The sequence below is a fragment of the Cryptotermes secundus genome, unplaced genomic scaffold (assembly GCF_002891405.2).
Source record: "Cryptotermes secundus unplaced genomic scaffold, Csec_1.0 scaffold183, whole genome shotgun sequence".
Lineage (NCBI taxonomy): Eukaryota > Metazoa > Arthropoda > Insecta > Blattodea > Kalotermitidae > Cryptotermes > Cryptotermes secundus.
In genome coordinates, this window is record NW_019729899.1 from 929856 (window position 1) to 949915 (window position 20060).

General features: G+C 44.0%; 1 protein-coding gene across 1 annotated transcript in view; it reads left to right on the top strand.

The window, feature by feature from the left end:
• The first annotated feature begins 1956 nt into the window (after positions 1-1956).
• The window catches only part of LOC111865733 (G1/S-specific cyclin-D2), a 94086-nt gene continuing 75982 nt past the window's right edge, over positions 1957-20060 (top strand). The window contains exons 1-2 of the mRNA XM_023853986.2: positions 1957-2437; positions 10090-10305. Coding sequence (XP_023709754.1) covers positions 2240-2437; positions 10090-10305 — 414 coding nt within the window. The 5' untranslated portion in view covers positions 1957-2239. The remainder of the gene's footprint in view (positions 2438-10089; positions 10306-20060) is intronic.

The following is a 20060-nucleotide window of genomic DNA, read 5'->3' on the forward strand; positions in this document are numbered from 1 at the left end:
AATCCCGCGTGGAGGCGGGGTCTAATACTTCTACCGTAGCCGTGGGAGTCGTAGGAGGCGACGAAAATAGAAGTGTCGAATCTGAGGCAGTAAAATATGGTCACGAGTACCAAGGGACTCGGACCCGAAATTGACTGCGCTGGCGAGGACCAGCTGCAGTTGTAATCGACAGACCCTTCTTCTCGTCAGAGTGTCCCACACGAAAAACCCGCAACTATCTGACAATAATAAAAATCTGGTCTTAAGCCCCAGATGGGTGCTTTATTCCAACACAGACTGGCCGACTGACCGTCGGTCGCAACATAAGACTGAGACTCAGACGCGGAGGAGGTGGGGTCGAATACCTCCACCGTAGCCCTGCGAGTCGTAGGAGGCGACGAAAAGGGAAGTTTCGAAACTGAGACAGTAAAATATGGTCATCAGTCCCACGCAACTCAGGCCCGAGAATAACTGCTCTGGCAAGGGCCAGCAGCAATTGTAAACGACAGACTCGTCCTCTCGTCAGAGAGAGCGCTCCGCATGAACAAACCCGCCAACTGACCGACAGTAATAAGAATCTGATCGTAAGCACAAGATGGGTGTTTTATTCCAAGACAGATTGGCCGACTGACCGTCTTGGGGGATATAAATACGGGAACCTGGCCCTCCAGGTTGCGAGAGTCTCGTAAATCTGAGACAGCAAAATGTGCTCATGAGTCCTGTGGGACTCGGACCTGAGAATGACTGCGCTGGCGAGGACCTGCATTAATTGTAAACGACAGACCCACCCTCTCGTCAAACAGGATGTTAATAAGGATTACAACCGCAAATATTTAGTTCGAAAATAAAAATTCTGGTCGGGAGGGACTTATCGCCAAGATGAACTGATTGGCGGTAAACCGCCAGTAGTAAAATAACTTTGACTTGAGAGAATCAGTCTTCTTCAATCAGCCTACCTGCAATCGGAAACCTGCAGCCTTCAATTCTTCAACTGAAGTTCGTTTGTATATTCTGTATAACGACAATATATATTTGTAAAGAAGTGGTGGTCTCTTCAAGTAACGACAATCCCACAATACTTGGACTTTACCAAACCTCGGTTTCCTAACATCCATTTCAAAATTATCCTCCCATCACCACCCCTGTCGTCTATGTATTCAAGAATATTCCATTTCAAAATGCATTTTTTTTCCTCCCTTACAAGCTACATGTCCAATCTATCATAACTATAATTAAGTTAATCTATTGGCGCTAGAGTAGAACCCACGTGATTAACTGATCCTCCATCCCTTCCCCCCATTCAAACCCCTTTTTTTGAATAGGTCATTAGACGTCGAGATTAGGGGCTTGACTGAATTACGAATTTTCGTCCCTCCCACTTAACAGAAGAGCCGGGATAGCTCAGTTGGTACAGCGACTGGCTACCGGCTGGACGACCGAGAGGTTGGAGTTCGAGTCCCCGTAGAATCAAGAATTTTCACTTCTCCATGGAGTTCAGACCGCCTCTGTGGTCCACCCAACCTCTTATCCAATGGGTACGGGGGGCTCTTTCTCCCGGGGTTAAAGCGGCCAGTTCGTGAAGTCGATCACTCACCACCAAACTAGTACCGAAGTCAAGAAAACGTGGGTCTATACAGCCACTCCCCCATACGTCTTCTTGGCGTAGTACTTAATCAGTTAAGTATAGGGACAACTTTACCTTTTTCCCCCCAACTTGAACAGTATTTTCAATTCTTCTCGATCACCACCTCCCCCGCCCTCTTTCACTTTTTTGAAAGTTCTTCCCGCCGTCTCGCCGATCACGAACCGCGGTAATATGGCTGTGCTTGAACTCTAATCTGACGTGAGGGACGTGAGGCTAGGAATAGTAGTTTCGATACCTCCGGCAGAGCGCGTGGAGTTCGTTCGGCAGGCGTGTTTGGGTCGTGCGGTTCCTGCCAAAGAGAAACGCTAGAGTTGTAGCGGTTGTAGCAGCTGCATAGCATTTGTGCTGTGACCGTGGCGGAGGAAGGTATTGTGGTAACTGTGAAGGCAGCTAGCTGATTGAGGTGTGAACACGTGTGGTTAAGCGTGACATTTTTGTGACGCTTTTGAAGTACAAGCAGCTTTAGCGAGGTGCACAGTTTATAACTATTCTTCTAATAATAAAACTGCGGCTCACTCGTTACAGTTTTCTTGTGGTAATAAGTGGGAGCATTGCATTGAAGCTGTCAACACAACTTTGTGTTTTCAGCTATAACTGTTGAAACCTTCTTGGAGAATGGATTTGTTGTGCGCTGAAAGGCTGGCAGATTGCAGATTAGCAGAAAGGGATCGTGTTATATTCGAAGACATGAGAGTTTTGCAAAATTTGTTGGATTTGGAGACATCGTACATACCTACCTGCAATTATTTTGGCACTGTTCAGAAGGACATTCAGCCTTTCATGCGGAAAGTTGTGTCAACATGGATGTTGGAGGTAAGTGATTTTCTACAGTATTTGTTGGTACGTGTGTGATATTGAGATTATTTCTGTTACAGAAGGTATTTCACTGTGCAGTGGATATCAAAAATTGCAATAATTAGAGGTAACGTGAAGAATTGCCGTTGAACGCCCATAGAAATGTAAAGTTTGATGTATTACATTTGCGGTAGGATAATAATTCCCTTGGAATATGAAGAGTCAATTGTTAAAATGCTTCTTAAATCGACGAGTGATACCAGTTTTCAAGAAACAGTAGGGAAATGTTAACTGTAATTAGAAATTATATATTATAACACGACAGGATGCATGAAATGAAAACGTTAACTGGTTTGCAATTATTACGAATTTGTACTTTACAGATATTTCTCTCCTGATATGTTGCATTCATAACATTTTGTAAAGATTCATTTAAACATAAATGCTTTACAAGTTGTCTCTGAAATTAGCATAAAGATAATTATGATTCGCCACGTCTAAACGAAATTAATTCGTGGCGAATTATGAAAAATGGTGCCGGCTACAGAAATAAGAATTTGAAATCGAATATTTTACATCTGTTCCATAGTGCCATGATGACATGAATGGGTATCATGTATCATTCGTTATATATATGAACGACGAAAGTCTGTGAACTCCAGTTTATAACAATTGATCCAGTAGTAGGACTTAAGAATTTCGTTAATTTGGTCTATGTCATTATTTCCTTAAGTAACTACATGGAGCAGAGCTCTTGAGAAACCAATTGCTCAGCCATTCAAGTTCCAAGCATTTTTATGGAACCCGAATGTTCATTATTGTGTTCACAAGAGTCTGCTGCATTGGTCCTAATCCTGAGCCGGATGAAACCTAACCTTACCATCCAATCCTATTTTTAGTAGATCCATCCATCGATGTCCTAGTTATCTCTTTCCTTTAGGATTTCGTACCAGAACTTTGTAAGCATTTGTCGTCTCTTCCATGAATGCTCATTTCATGCTGTTTGATTTTATACTATTTGTGTTGCATAAGAGCACGAGTTGAAGTTATCTCCAGCTGGCTATCAGTTCATCCCTCTTGGTTCCAAATATTTGTTTCGGCATTTGTTCTGAAACACTCACCCGTCATTCTTCCCTTTGTGTGAGAGACCAAGTTTCTCAAATATATACAAATCCACGATTTCATGTACACATTGATCCTATATTATTGTCGGTGTTTTCGTTTATAGGCCACGGAAACCCCGACAATAATTTAGAATCATTATGTATTTTAAATCAACACGTTTTTAAATAGCAGGCGAGAAGACTAAGATTGACCTGAATGTGCGGATACAGTCATTAGTACAGAATTTAGTCATGAATTCAGTTTTTATTTCTTAGCATCTGTACACAACTATAATTTTGCCCGTGGTTCTGTATGGGTGTGAAACTTGGTCTCTTACATTAAGGGAGGAACATGGAATAAGGGTGTTTGAATATTTGGACCGAAGAGGGGTGAAGTGGCAGGAGGATGGAGAAAACTGCATAATGAGGCACTTCATAGCTTGTACTCTTCTGCAAGAATAAGTGATCAAGTCAAGGGGAATGAGATGGGCAGGGCATGTAGCACGAAAGGGGGAAAAGAGGAATGCATAAAAGATATTGGTGGGAAAGCCAGAAGGAAAGANGGGTGTTTGAATATTTGGACCGAAGAGGGGTGAAGTGGCAGGAGGATGGAGAAAACTGCATAATGAGGCACTTCATAGCTTGTACTCTTCTGCAAGAATAAGTGATCAAGTCAAGGGGAATGAGATGGGCAGGGCATGTAGCACGAAAGGGGGAAAAGAGGAATGCATAAAAGATATTGGTGGGAAAGCCAGAAGGAAAGAGACCACTGGGAAGACCAAGGCGTAGGTGGGTGGTCAATATTAATATGGATCTTAGATAGGATGGGATGGTATGGATTGGATTGATCTGGCTCAGGATAGGGACTAGTAGAGACCTCTTGTGAACACGGTAATGAACCTTCGTGTTCCATAAAACGCTGGGAAATTCTTGAGTAGCTGCAGATTTGGCTTCTCAAGAAGGGCTCAGCTCCATAAGTAAATAAGCAAGCTTCGTTCCTAAATATTTTAATTTTACGACTCTTTCCGAGGATCTTTTACCTGATTTATTGTAATTTTGTTGTTTGTGTTGGTGAGGAGACGTCTGGGCTTACTTCTGGACCAACCTCCTCACTAGCGTTTGTTAGGGCATCTCTGGTTTTATGTCCCCCCTCCCAAAAAAAAAATTAATGTCAGCAATCAGCTTCAGTTCTGGCTGGCTTTCTTGGACCTTCGTAATGGCATATTGTGAAGTAATGGTGATGAAGGATCTCCTTTGGTCCAGACCATTCTGAATATGAAACATTAGACAAATTTTTACCAATACTGCCTTTATTGTAGGATTCATTTAAACATAATGTCACGTGAGATAGTGTGTGACTGTCGACGAAGCTTGGATTGGAGATAGGTTTTATTGACCATTTAACACAACTCGTAACTACGCTTAATTATAGCGCCATGGCTAATCTCCATGCTTTACAAATCAGTACAGCACTGCATGTACTGTCTTCACTATCGCTCCCTGGTAACGGCTTCTAACAGTGGAGATTCTTCAGCTTTCGCGCTCACTTCGTTGCTGACTGAACCGACTGAGTCTTCTCTTCACAAACTCCCTTACAACTGTCTGAATTCTTGCACCAGTTGCCCCCTTTATAACATCTTGGCACTAACCGCGTAGAGAACACTTTTCGTTGTTGTACTTAAGTCGTTTCCGTTTAAAAGTGTTTGTTTGTGAAGGCGTTACTCAGTAACGGCTGCGTATATATGTATATTAAGAAACTGTTGCCTAGCAGCGGATGTTAGTTATTTCCCTGCTTGTTTCCAGGTCGTTATCCAGTAACGTGTCCACATGCTACAATATTCTAAGTAATCTGATTAGTTAATGGGCACACCAGACTCATTAAGAATGTTATACAGTACTTCCCTCCTAACTGAATCAGTGGCGTTCTTGAAATTTGTTAATAGCTTATGTATTATCCCATTTTACTCCCCATGGGAGAAACATAGTGGATCAGGTGTTCTCTGAAAAGCCGGAATAGCACAGTAGATGGAGCGACGGGCTACAGGCTGGAAGGCCGGAGTTCGGTTCCCAGCATGTGTAAGAGATTTTTGTTTCCACATTGGCCAGACCGGCTTTGCTGAGGCCCACCCAGGCTCCTGTCCAATGAGGACCGGAGAATCGTTCTTAGGGGTAAAGTGGCCGGGGCATGAAGCTGGTCACTCACCTCCATCTAGTGCCGAAGTGAAAATGGTGGAGCTATACTTCCATTCCCCATACGTCTTCATGACGCGGTGCTTAATCAACAAAGTACAGGGACAGCTTTACCTAGTTGATAACGGTGATATGCTTCTGTAATATACAAGGAGGTTCTTACCTTTGTTGCCCGGTTCACGGCGACCGGTGCAACGCCGGCTGAGAGGCGCGTATGAATTTTGCCGATGAACCAATATGCCTGTTGGCAGATAATATAGTTCACAGATCACAGGTAGTGTTGAAAATGCTGCCCTTCAACACGTAGACATTTCTCGCATCGGCGGAAGAGGTTATGATTTACCATTCATAGCTGTTCAGCGGGAATATTTGCAATTTCCCAGCGAATATTTTTATTTTAGTTCTTGCGTTCGGGGGCTTAATGTTGTGAACTTTGTCTTCCGAACAATTCCAGGAAAAATCACAAGGAATGTGCTGGCCAAATATCACTTCTGCCAATTCTGTCCCCGAAGACATCGGTCAAAGCCTGCGTATATATAGGTTCAGTATGGACAGTAGCCGAGTCTGGCTGAAACCAGCCATAGAGTCCTTCCTCCTCCTCCTGTTAACTCCGGAAAGAATTGCTCTAGAATGATCTGTACCTATCGTTCGTAATTGTTTCATTGAAGAACACAGGTGCAGAGATCCGTCTAGCACTTACAGCACACCACACACTGACTTTCACAGGATGGAGGAGAACTTCTTGGGTTAGATGTGGGTTCTGTGAACTCTAGTAACGATTATTTTGCGTATTCATGTATCCAAAGATGTCAAACCACGCTTCATCACAAAAGATTGCCAGTTGCGGATGGATCTCACAAAATCTACAATAGACTGTAGAAACCATCTGCAGAAGTGAACCCTGCTAGGCGAATCACGTGGCCGCAAGACGTGGATTACTGTTAGCAGTAGTTTCCCTTCCACATTCCAGTCTCTTGAGATGGATGTTTCAGTGATTTTTCGGGCGTATGTCCACATCTGCTTCGTATGTCGTTCAAGGTTTCCTCAGTAAGCACTCTATGCATATGTTTTTCTTTCTAGTGTATTAAAGGGTCCAGCTGAACTAAATTTATTCAAATTGTGAATTGTTTGTCTGCTGAGGACTCTTTCATCACGAAATTTTCCACATTTTTTTAACAGAGCCATGTTTCATGTAGGTGCTATACAGAAATACACGTTGCTCTGAAGTATACTATACCGTAACACTACTTGTAACAGAACAAACGGCTAATGGAGCTGATAAGTGTCGCCCATTGCTGACAAATCATAAACAAAATTCCCCAAGCATGAATCACGCTGCTCTCCGTGATACAAAATGCCGTCAAGCGATCCACAGAGTTAATAACCTCCGTTAATTCTGAATGTTATCGGCCATCCGGCATACTGATTCATCGATAAAATTCATATGCGCCACGCACCGGTCGCCGTGAAGCTCAGAGCCCTGAATCGATCAAGAAAATTAAACTGTCTGTACATATCCCGGAGGCAAAGCTGCCAGAACGCGTAACGTTCATGTATAGTCTATTCAGGATGTGTATGGAGCAAAAGTAAACATAGATGAGGACCAGGGACAGACAAGCGCATTCGTGGTTTACAGTCACACGACGGCCCCAAACATTTTCCATTATATATCAAATTCGATTACGTGTAACGTTCATCACAGGTGGAAACTGATCTCAAAAGTACTTTCTCGGCCCTTGTTCAGGAGGAAGTCAGTATGATACAACAGTCAGAATTCCAAAAATGAACCGGCCTCAAAGTATCGAAACTTCGGTTAGTCTGAGAGTATCTTCACGCTACAAGAGAACTATCTTAATAGTTCCAATAAATTTAACTCACAAAAGTGCTCGTGATTTGTATTCAGTAGTCCTTTAGACCGTCAGCGAACGGTATCATATTGACTTCCTGTTGGTCGAGGGCCGGAGAAGTATCAACAGATGTGATTCCTGCCATAATGAATATTACTCAAAATGGAATATATATATGTGTGTGTGTGTGTGTGTGTGTGTGCATTGTGCGCGCGCGGACACACGTCACTTGCCTACTTTGAACCTCGTCTTTGTTTACTTCCGCTCCATACCCATCCTGAACAGAGTATAGTATCAAAGTCTAACAAGCGTGGAGCATTGCGACCACACCCCAATACGCCTTGAAGGTGTGGTGCTTTGGCATTTCATTTGCCAAGTATCTGTAATGTTAATAAATAAATATGAATGACAATGAGCTTGCCATGTAGCAAGCATGAAGGAAACACAAATTGCTTAGAGAATGTTGATAGGTAAACTTCAGAGGAAGAGTCAGGCTTCAGAGACCTTGAGACCTTGGTATAGATGTGACGATAATAGTAACAAGGATTTTAGAAGTGTGTGAGATGAGGTTCGCCTGGTTATTGGTAGTGGTTGTGTACAAGCTGAGAATTTCTTGACCTGAAACCGTAAGATACACAGTAGTGTAAACAAATTCCATTAACCCAAGGACTGCTGTGTAATTATATGTTACATCGTTTACAAGTGGATACTGAAAATTTTTTTTTCAGACTGCAGGGTTTCCCTAAGATTAAATTTCACTGTGCCTTAATCAAAATTGTGCTTACAATTAATAGTTTACTCTCATCTGATCTTAATATTCAGCCCATCTCACCATTGTTTAATTACATTACCACTACAGATTTTCACTTAAAAATTAGATGAAAAGAGTATCTGTAATTGTCATCACCCCAAAACGTTAATCCTAACCCCTGCACCGAATATTCATAACTTGCATTCCGCATTTCGGTGCGCTTTGGGCTACCTAATGGTCATTTCCCATTAGGCTTTCTAGCCAGAGTGTTATGTGCCTTGCTTGTTACCCTCGTGCTCATTGGCCAGCCTCTCACAGTCTTATTCAGAGCACTACATGGAGAATTCATCTTTATTATTCCCAAATTGTTACATATTTATGAGGTTTATCGATATCCTAAATGGTTCGTTTTCAGACACCGTCGTTCAATACTTTCCTATAGTGAGAAACGTAGCACATACGAATTTAACAATTGTTGCTCTCTCCGGAAGTGACGTAGTAGATATTTTACACAATTCTGACACGTAAACTTTGGTGGTCATATGCCCTGTCAATTTGTCAGGAAATCGAAAGATACTTCATTTACTGGCAAAATGTGGGGTATATACAAGAAAGTACACGAAATAAGAAAACGGAGGGCTAATTGGATTGGTCATATCTTACGCAGTATCTGCCTTCTAAAAGAAGTTATTGAAGGAAAGATAGAGGGGCGGATAGAAGTGACAAGAAGACGAGGAAGAAGATGCTGGATGACCTTGGGGACAGAAGAGGATACTGTCATTTGAAGGAGAAAGCTCTAGATCGCATCAAGTGGAGGAACTGTTTTGGAAGAGACTGTGGACCTGTCGTCTGACAGATTACTGATGATGATGATACAAAGAAGTTATATGAGAGCCAGAGAAATCGTTAGTCTTTGAGGCTGAAGTTCATTAGATATTAACGTGATTGATTTGTTCTCGCATATTCGGACACGGCATAAGCGACAAACCAGTAAACTATACACATTAGTTTTTCTGTTCTCTTTCACCCCGGTAAATCGTTGATCCAACACCATGAGGTGATGTTATTTGCGGCCGACGCATAAATCCCTAGCCCCATGTTGTTATGCTATTGTATTTGACCTGTGCGGTAAGCAGTCATGACTCAGTCGTTTTATTTCCTGTGTCAAAAGGCCGCGTGTGAATTACACATTCGAACAACGAGCTATCGTCTACGATATATGAAAATTGGCTGTGCAAGAAAACTAAGAAATCGATTCCGGAGAAGTGTCAAGGTTGTTATAGTTCCAAAGAGAATAATAAACTATATGCACGTAAATAAATGTAGGCAGGCATGTTATTGGACCAGAACGAACCGAATTCTCCCTGAAGAAATACTGAATGATATAGACGCTATGCTGAAACGTTCTCCAAAAACTTGTCTTAGACGCACTGCACAGAAGACTAATGTTACAGGTTTCAAATTTCAAATTTGCCCTGTCTGCAAGAAAGGGGCTTCAACGCGTTAATTTGAACATTTTATGGAGGCGCGAAAAATGCGTGCATTGACAGTGATCTCCGTGGATTTTGAATGCGAGTTCTTGGTCTAGGGACTTGTCGATTATACCTCGGGTATGAACAGACGTGGAAGTCGTTCCTCTCATGCTGGACCAGCCGAACGATTTCCAGCATACCGTCAAAGTCTCCGTGTAATTGCTTCTGCCGAACTCACCAGAACGTGATTACTTACCGCTCTGGTAGCCCATGTTGAGTGCTATAATGTGACTTTGTTTTATACTAGGTGTGTGAGGATCAGCACTGTGAAGACCAGGTATTTCCACTGGCGGTGAATTTCCTGGATCGATTCCTGTGCGCATGTGCCATATCTCGCCGCCAGCTTCAGCTCTTGGCCGCAGTGTGCCTGTTGCTGGCCTCGAAGATCAGACAGGGCCGTTCGTTATCCGTGGATCATCTGTGCTTCTACACAGACCATAGCATATCACCAGATGATATGAGGGTAAGAGTTCTCTGTATATCCATTTAGTAGCATGCTTCACCACTTAACCAAACTTTATAAAGCAAGGCCTTTGTGAGCAGTAGATGCAGTTGACAAGCCGAAGGAGCAGACGCGGGAACTGCGAAGGCAGTCTGTGCTGATGTATGAACCTTGTATAGCTGAATTGAAACTTTTGTATCAGTTTACAAACAGGAACTCCGTGGAGCTTACCAACATGAGAAGCCAGTAGTTGCCTGGCTACTCATGAGATTTCTTGCACTTTACGGAATCCGAAGTTTCATTCACACAACAGGACCCTATGCTCAGCTACGTTAATCCCGTCCATGCACGCCATCTTATTTCTATAAGATCCATCGTAACACCAACCTTCCATCTGCTCCTAGTCCTCTTTAAGTTATCTTCTTACGTTCAGGTTTTACAAGCAAAATTTCGTATGCATTCCTCATTTTCCCTAAACCCATCCGTTTTGTTCTTGATTTAACCATTCTAATGGCCGCGCCATAGCTCAAGAGGTTAGTCGCTGACTTCCTACCGCGGCTGCCCGGTTTCGATCCCGGGTCTGGTCAAGCGGGAATTTGTGATGGACAAAGTGGCGTGGCGCTGGTGCAGGTTCTCTCCGAGTACTTCGGTTTCCCCTTCCAATCTTCATTCCACCAATTGCTCCACAATCACCTTCACCTATCATCTGGGGCTGGTACAATAGGCCAGAAGTGGCCGCAGTACAAGGGACTTAGTCCCACCCCACTAGCAAAAGAACATTCTAATGATAACTCGTTAACGCTGCAAACTGTTAACTTCCTCAGGATATAACCAATTGGCTGGATTTTTGGTAACTTCTGAACTTTCGACATCCGTTAAGATCAGTTTACTCATAGCTATGAACTTATTGACTGCCCAGAAAGTTAAGGAATGTGGGTTAAAGGGGCGGATTTTAATTCAGAGGGGATATGGTGCATGGATTTGTAGGTGTGCCATTAATTTTTGTAGTGCATACATCCTAATTATGTTCTCAAAACAACATCATTTTGAAAGAGTGAAGTGGGGGGGTGAAACTCCCCGCTTATAGGTCTTGACACCAGGTAGATGTGAGCACGTTCGGCCGTCAGAATCTCCAAAGGAAGCGCCCCCACACGACAATTGCATTTACAGGTAGATGGGTCCCAGGGCCGGTCTGGACAGAGGCAGGACCTTCAAACGAAACGGGATCGTGTTGCGAGCAGTAGCATGAGGGGGGGGGGACTGCCGAGGGTTAACGCTGACCGTTACCACTGCTTACCGTAAAAAGGAGACATAGACTTGCCATATTTATAAGAAATTTTCGAAGTGGCTATCAGCCGTGTCAGTTGGTTAAAATTAGCAACGTTTCTTGGGCAATATTCTGTCCCCATAAGGTTCTGATATCAGACCCAGATGGGACAGAGATGGTCTCTGTAACGTCAGAAATTTTTAATCAGTTGACACTGCCCATAACCCGAGAAAATTGTATCAATTTCAGGAATTATTGGAGTGGCTGGAAAAGTAGAAAAATCCTCAGTCGCGGGAGCCAGTTTTCGAGTCAAGAATGAAACGAAGAAGTCCACAAATTCGGAGCAGTAGTTCTAACTAGCCAGCCCTGACATTTGGTAGAATTCGTAGAATAATTTAATATTTTAATCAAAAGCATTGGCGATACTATGGAAGGCAGGCAAGAGGTTGAGCACTGGGCCAGAACAAGTGGCTTTGGCTAATATTGTAAGGTGTGCATACCGTCAAGCACTCCGCATTTTCTTCGAAAGCGTTTCGTGTCTGTGTGCAGTCTCTTGGCGCCGGCTGCTAATTATGTTAGTGGGACTCAGGTTGTGTTGCTTACTACACGTAAATATTCTGCCAACTGTCTCCTGGCCGTAATAGCCATGTCTCAAATTTTGTGTTACATTCATTGTATCCCATTTCGTTTGTTTATTAGTCTGAAGGAAAAATGTAGGTTCTGCTCTTTGTGGTTTTCTGCTGCAAAGGATTTCGTGCCTTTACAGTTATAGACTTTCTAGTACAGAGGGTAAATGGACAGTGGATTGTGGGTAATTTAACGGCGCCATATCGGTAAGGTGTGAGCGGAGAAGTTCATGGAGGTAGGCCTAGGCCCAGTGGGGCTGTAGTGCCAAGGGAAAAAAAATCAGTAAGGTAAATTTGTGCCGCGAGGACGGGAGGGAGTGGAGGCATAGCTCCGCCATTCTTGACCTCGGAACTAGGTGAAGGTAGCGGTCAGTTTCACGTCCTGGCCGCTTTACCCCTGGGGAAAGACCCCCCCGATACCCATTGGATAGGAGGCTGGGTGGGCTCCAGAGCCGGTCTGGCTACGTTTTCTTTTTGTGGTTCTTCTCGGTCAATCCAGTCATATGCTGAGAAGGTGTAGGAGAGAGAGCCTCTTCCAGAAAGGGATATTGTAGACATCAATTTACTGCGTCACACTCAGGACGGAGGAAGTAAAGTAATGAATGAAGTGGAGGAAGATTCCTTTTGTGTGCCTACCTGTTTTTTTTTTACGTGTTTTGGAACTGCGTAAAATATTAAAGTTGAAAAACCGGTAACAGGATTTAAGGTCGCTGGGCACCAAAAGGAAGCGCATGACGATTGTCTTTCCGTCTGAAGTCCCTTTATTTCCTCTTTCACCACGAACCATGTATCCTAGGAAGTATGTAATGTGATGGGAAGACGTTTGCTCAAAAAAAACCTATGACGAGGCACGAGCTCAAACCTAGTAAAGCACTGTTCATTATAATGTGCTGGCAGGTGGAAACGAATTCGTAGGACAATGGTTTCAACTTGAAGATGACGATGACCTGAATGATTCTGTTGATGACCCCCGGATGTAATAGAGAGGCCGTGTTTTGTTACTGGCTGGATATGCCTTATTAAGATACGAAATGACTTCACATCCTTAGACTCAGAAGCATAACTGGTGCATCACCATACAGAGGAACTCACTGTAAAGGGTTGGCGTCATTTCCGTTCAGTCCCATGCATCCGTTTTTGCATTTTTGAATCATGTATGACTGTCTTGCTTTTTAAACCAGTGCTCAAGAAACGTTTTCTAAACTAGACTCAAATAATAATAATCAGCAACAACCAACCAACAGCACCCATATAATTTTGGTTTTAAAATATGACCCTGAATAAATTACAAGCCTTCAGGAAGGTTCTTAACTTTGTTGACCGGTTCACGGCTCTGCGCTTCACGGCGACCGGTGCAACGCCGGCTGCGAGGCGCTTACGAATTTTGCCGACGAATCAATATGTCTGTTGGGCGATAGCGTTCGGAATGAAGTAGTTACAGTTCACAGCTCATAGGAGGTGTTGACAGTCGTGTCCTTCTGCACTTAGACGTTCCTCGCACCGGCAGAAGAGGTTGTGATATGCCCTTTGAAGCTGTTCTGCAGAAATATTTGCAATACCCCAGACGGGGTATCCGTTCCTTGACATTGTAGTTCCGTTCAAGGGGTATGTGTCTCTTGAGGTTGTAGTTCCGTTGACGGGGTATCTGTTTCTTGAGGTTGTAGTTCGTTCACGGGGTATCTGTTTCTTGAGGTTGTAGTTCCGTTCACGGGGTATCTGTTTCTTGAGGTTGTAGTTCCGTTCACGGGGTATCTGTTTCTTGAGGTTGTAGTTCCGTTCACGGGGTTTCTGTTTCTTGAGGTTGTAGTTCCGTGCAGAGGTTATCTATTTCTTGAGATAGTTCCGTTCACGGGCTATCTTTTTCTTGAGGTTGTAGTTCCGTTCCCGGGGTATCTGTTTCTTAAGGTTTTATAAGGCAGTCGGAAATCAAGAAAACGTCCTACTAGAGAACACGTGCGCTGATACATTTTTAAATGTTTGTTGTTACTGGGACAGCGATTGGTGATTAGTCGTGATAAATGGGTTCTATCACCTTCGCTGCAACTTATTATGAATTTGGTGGTCTACTTACCGCATATGATATCTTTCCCATATCCATATCCACTGCATAGAAACGTAAACAAAATGTGTAGTTACACAAATGTGTAGTGGCATAATATCCCACCGGAAGCTGCGGTCTTCGAAGGTGAATCGGGACCCTGTATGCACTGGAGGACCTATTAGTGTGCTTTGTTTACACCGTGGGAATCAGTTGTAAAGATTCCTAATATAACATTGCTCGTCTTTTGCTCGTCCGGGAAATTTTCAATAGCCTGATGGTTAATATACATGCATAACGCCCTCCTCCTATTTAATGTTCAGTTAACTTTGTAGGCGACTTAAGCCACGTCATTTCCGGTGACTTGTGACTTCTTTTCACTCATTTAGTCTACCCTCCCTCGTATCGGTCGTGGGTCTGTCAAGACCTCCTCTGATATATACTCATATCCGGTAAAGTCTATCGCAATAATGATGATGATTTTACTTTAAGGGTAGAGACATCAGCCTTTCTGTATCTAGTACTGTACCCTAACTGTAGTCAGGTGGAGCCGGTGAAGCTCAGTCGGTATAGCGACGGCTTACGGACTGGATTGCCGAGGTTCGATTCCCGGCAGGGGCAAGAGCTATTTCTCTACTTCACAGCGTTCACACCGGCTCTGGGGCCTATCCAGCCTCCTTTCCATTGGGTACCGGTGGTTATTTATCCGCGATTAAAGCGGCCGGTCGTGAAGCTGACCACTCCCATCTGGTGCCGAAGTCAGGAATGGTGGAGTTGTACCTCCGCTTCCCCATATGTCTTCATCAGGGACAGCTTTACTTTAACTGTAGTCCGGTTGAATGAGGTCAGTGCTGGTTGGACGTGTGTTGTGAAACATAGTGGGGAAGCCCGAGAAATAAGACGAGATATTTTTGTGAGAATACTTTCAGCCGTAACCCCCTCCCCAGACATTTCGCGGCAGTGAAGGCACGTATTTATAATATTCCTCAACATAATGTTGTCTGTTGAGGGATTTTCTTTATTGCTAGTGGGGTGGGACTAAGTCCCTTGCACTGCAGCCACTTCTGGCCTATTGTACCAGCCCCAGATGGTAGGTGAGGGTGATTGTGGAGCAATTGGTGGAATGAAGATTGGCAGGGGAAACCGAAGTACTCGGAGAAAACTTGCCCCAGCGCCACTTTGTCCACCACAAATCCCACTTGACCGGATCGAACGCGAGCCGCCGCGGTGGGAAGCCAGCGACTAACCGCTTAAGCTGTGGCGCGGCCTAGGAATTTTTCTTACTCTGAGATGAAATTACTGATACCTTTGCACGAAGAGGCTGGGTTCAATTCCAGTAGCGAACGACGCACTTCAAGTAGAAAGTCAGGAGCTGCACGAGCGTCGTTATTTGCACTGTTAAAGCAAAACTTAACACATGTTTAGAAAATCTTACCGTACGGATTCGGTTGAGTTTAAAATGATTAATCAGCGAATTCACATATTTCTTGCGGTTGCTGTGTTTATACTTTCGATTTACCTGAAAGATTGTCATAGTTTACAATTTTCGGGACCCACTATTTAGTTGGTAAGTCAGTGATCCGTCTATCGCACCACTTTTCACGACAGCGAAGTTGGCATTATTGACGCCATATTTATAAAGTACGCCTCTGGTGGCGTTTCACGAAAGTCGTCGGTCAGTGTCTGTATTTGGAACGGAATCAGTTCGCAGCTTGTCGCAACGTAAAAAGAGCCCTTCGGGCCCCGGAAAGTCACAACGTCATTTTACCCATTATTTTGACAATTTTGAAACTTGTCTTGTGCTGTAAAGGAAGAATATCGGTTGAAAATATTTTGAAACGAAATATCGAAACAGAATACCCGGAAAACAAATTCGCCGACAATATGGCGAAGTGTGTCTGGAAACAACAGTAACAAATCAGAGGCACATTCACAACTACTAAAGATTATATTGAGCACGAGGTAAATTTTTTGCTTCTCACCTGATATCGTGGCCCATCTGGTATTTGGATGGCCAGGGGTCGATCCCCGGCAGGGAGAAGAGATTTTTTCTCCTCAGCGTCTAGATCGGCTCAGGGGCCTACCCATTCTCCTGTCCAGTGGGTACCAGCAGCATATACAAAAGACAGACCCGTCCTCTCGTCAGAGAAGGCGCCCCACAGAAACAAGACCGTAACTGTTAAACGGTAATAATTAATATCTGGTCATGAGCCCCAGATGGGACTCGACACCAAGACTTACTGACTGACTGACCGTCGGTCGCAATGTGACTTTGACTTTGACGTACGAACAAGACAGTCGAGATCCAGCCACGGCTAAGGACAGTTGAGGGGTCGCATTGAAGTAAAGGCTGTAGTTGTGATACTGCAAGTGGCAGTAATTGTATTCCTGACTCTAAGTGAATGTGGATGAATCCGTTGAATCCGAAGGCTACGTGAAGTTATTTGTCGCGTGACATATCCAACACGTGACAATATTATAATGGGTCTTAATGAAATAGAATGTAGAGGCGGGAACTAGGTGCGTGAGGTTCGGGTAAGGAAATAGAATGTAGAGGCGGGAACTGGGTGCGTGAGGTTCGGGAAAGGAAATAGAATGTAGAGGCAGGAACTGGATGCGTGAGGTTCGGGAAAGGGACCACTGGCGGGCTATTATGGACACGGCAAGAAACCTGAATTCTAAAAAAGATGAAAAATTGGTTAACCATATGCTCGATCGACTGTTTGCTTCTGAGATGGCGCAAATAAACCGACTGAGCTGGCCTCAGCGACAGTTGTGCCTCTACTGAACGTTTTTAGTATTTGATTTTTCAGCGCTAAGAAACAGGAAGTAGATTAGAAGTTGATTAGAAACAGTTCAGTCAGTGGTGAAACTGATTTCTGGACGACAAAGTCCAGTTCCCAGGAGGAACAAGATTTCTTACGCGTTCTAACTGGCTTTGAGGAACGGGCTGCTTCCTACGTTACCTATCGCTCTTCCAGGATAAGGGGATCTACAGGAGCATGACGCTGCCAGTCAGATGTATCCGGTGTTGAGGTTAATGTTTGGTAGCTCGTCATAGTGTTGAGTGGTTAAGCACTGTAGTATCGTATTTGAATGTCGGTCTGGAGACCGTCTGGCCTGATACTTTCAGTGGTTTTGGTCCCTCAAGGCAGATGGTAGGATAATATTGTGACGCCACGGACAAACACCACTTTCCTTACTGTTGCGTTAACTTGGCAACCGACAGTTTATGAAGGGTCTGTCTTCGTGGTAACTTGTTCCACCTCCCGTTGCCCAGCAACGGTTAGACATGTCACACTATATTAAAATAGGCCCCGATTGTTACTGCCATGTCCTGTATTTGTGAAGCTTATCATGCTGCTTAGGACTGTGTAACCGCTGCAGCTGAGAAAATGGCCTAAGTATGAAAGTCACAACCGTAGAGATTTGCCTGTACTGTTCTGTATGCCTCTGTGGAGTGCTGCTCGTGTAGCTTTGTAACCACGAGGAAAGTAATCAGTGATTTCCATCATGTCTACGATTATTGGGTCCTGTTTTCTTACGTGCAGGGAAGATGTTCTGTTTCGCCGAACGTTGGCTGTTCTCCCTACTGAGAGGATGGTTCGGTGTGGTATGACGTCCCCTGGCCTGTGGAGATCAGGGAGTCCTGTTTTGTTTCGTTCTGGGAAGCAGTTTAGGTTTCACATGATGTGCGCTGTTCTGTCGTGAAGACGCGTCGCTCCACTGCTCATGTTTCCGTTCAGACGTCCACTGTTGCTACGGTCGCTAGGGACCTACGCAGCTACATGTTTCTACCAATGTCTGATGACCGGTCTCGCTATTAGCTTGTTCCATAATACATTTGGGATTATCATACGGTGCGAAGCAAGCGAAAAGGAAGTGTCTGCCTCCTTCCTTTCCCAGCCTAGGAGACCGTAAACACAACGACAGACGGCGAATACCTTCCTACACTACTACTCCACTCAGTTGCGTCACTCAAGAAAGGCATATGTTCATGTCATTATAAATACCCTTCGTATGCCTTTGTTATCAAAAGGGATGTTCAAATTGCATTCGCCATAGCTCCTAATACAAGCGGATCTTTCGTAGCGTGGGGGATGTGTTCATGGAATTGGACGCGTCATGCATGCCCTCTGTATTTCATGTCGAAGGTAAAGATGAAAGTTGCACGCCCACTTAACCGGGATTCTGTGTAAGGTCACCTTTATGTTCCACCCGATTTACAGCTCAGATAAGGAATCCCGGTACCGCTGAATACGAGTCCGCTGTTACCGAGCTGATTGGAAGCTGTCACATGCAGTCCATCCTGATAAGTGACCGTATCACCGAACCAAGAAGCTTTATATTGCAGACATGTTGCTTGGAAGGCCTTGCGGGGTTGCACGAACAGGCGAATGCGAAACCAGACGCCCTCTTGCGTCATAATTTCTTGTATTGCTTGTGTTTATGTTTGAAAAAATCTCATGACAAGTTACAGGTCGCCTGGGCATTACCAGCGCGCAGGCTGGTACAGCTTGCTTATGTACTGAATTCTTTTTCCCTGCTATTACAAGGGAATGAACTTAATGCGAATATAGAGTATCTTCAGTTCTCCCAGCGATGGTTATGAGCATTATGATGACCTGAAAATATTTTAAAAGTGACCGAAAAAATCCAGAAAAATGACCTAAAGGACAAAAGAAAGAACACTTCGCTTCCATGTTATTCACATTTCAGAAAACATGTGAAGAAAAAATCCCTAAAATTGCAAAAAATGACAAGAAGTACCCTTAAAAGTCTAAAAAAATACCCCCAAATGAAAAAACGACCTTAAACCAAAAAATGACAAAAAAAATACCTATAAAATTACATTTCTGTAACCAGCAGCTCATATCCGAGATTTATAAGCATCGCATAGGATACAAGGAAAAAAGATGACGTCATCAAAATCCGGGCCCTGGTTATGAGAGTTCTATCGTATGCGATATAACCCCGTGTAATGCGTTGATAATCAACGGACATTTTGGAGGGTCGCTCTGCTTGCTACCTGCTTGACGTTGGCTTCATGCTTGGCCTATTCGACCCTGATGATGGAGGCGACATGTTCCTCCGAAACGTCAGGTAACTCAGGGGGCTACACAGCGTTATATCGCAGAAGACAGAGAACTTTGCATTATCGAGATACGCTCATATTCTGTACGAATTCATAATGGGATTTTTGTTGGTTATTTCAATATCGAGATGAATTGTAGGATGACTGATGAATTGGGAAGGCTTTGCAAGGAATAGGTCGTGGCCTGAATGAATGAAATTGTAGCCCAGAATTTACCCAGAGAAACTGAGGGGAATTACGAAAATTGTCAGAGTAGCCGGTTTCCCGGTCGAGTTTCGAACCGAGGTCCCCCAAATAGAAGTTGCGAGTGTTACCTCCATACCAGCCTGTTCGATCATGGTCCGTCAGCTTCATGACTCAGCCCTGAGGAAAGGAGCCCGTGGTACCCATTAAATGGGAAGCTTGCAGAGCCCGAGCCGAAGAGGAAACACTTACAGGATTCGAATCCCGGTCTTCCAGCTCATATCCTAGTCGCTCTTGTGACTGAACTAGCAGGGCTCCAGAATAAATAAGGTTCCTAGTTAAATTAGGGAGAGAATACATTCGCATAATTGTCTTTGTATAGTCAAACTGTGAGAAGCTGACATCATGTAGTGTCGAGTAAGGCTAGGTTTGGGAAGTAATGAATTGGAACGGATGTTGAAAGGAACGGTCATGGCCTGATTTAAGGTATGGTACTATACCGACAGGCGGCCTTGCGACAGGCTGATCCCCCTTCTTAGAATTAAGAAACTGAAGTGAAACAAAGCA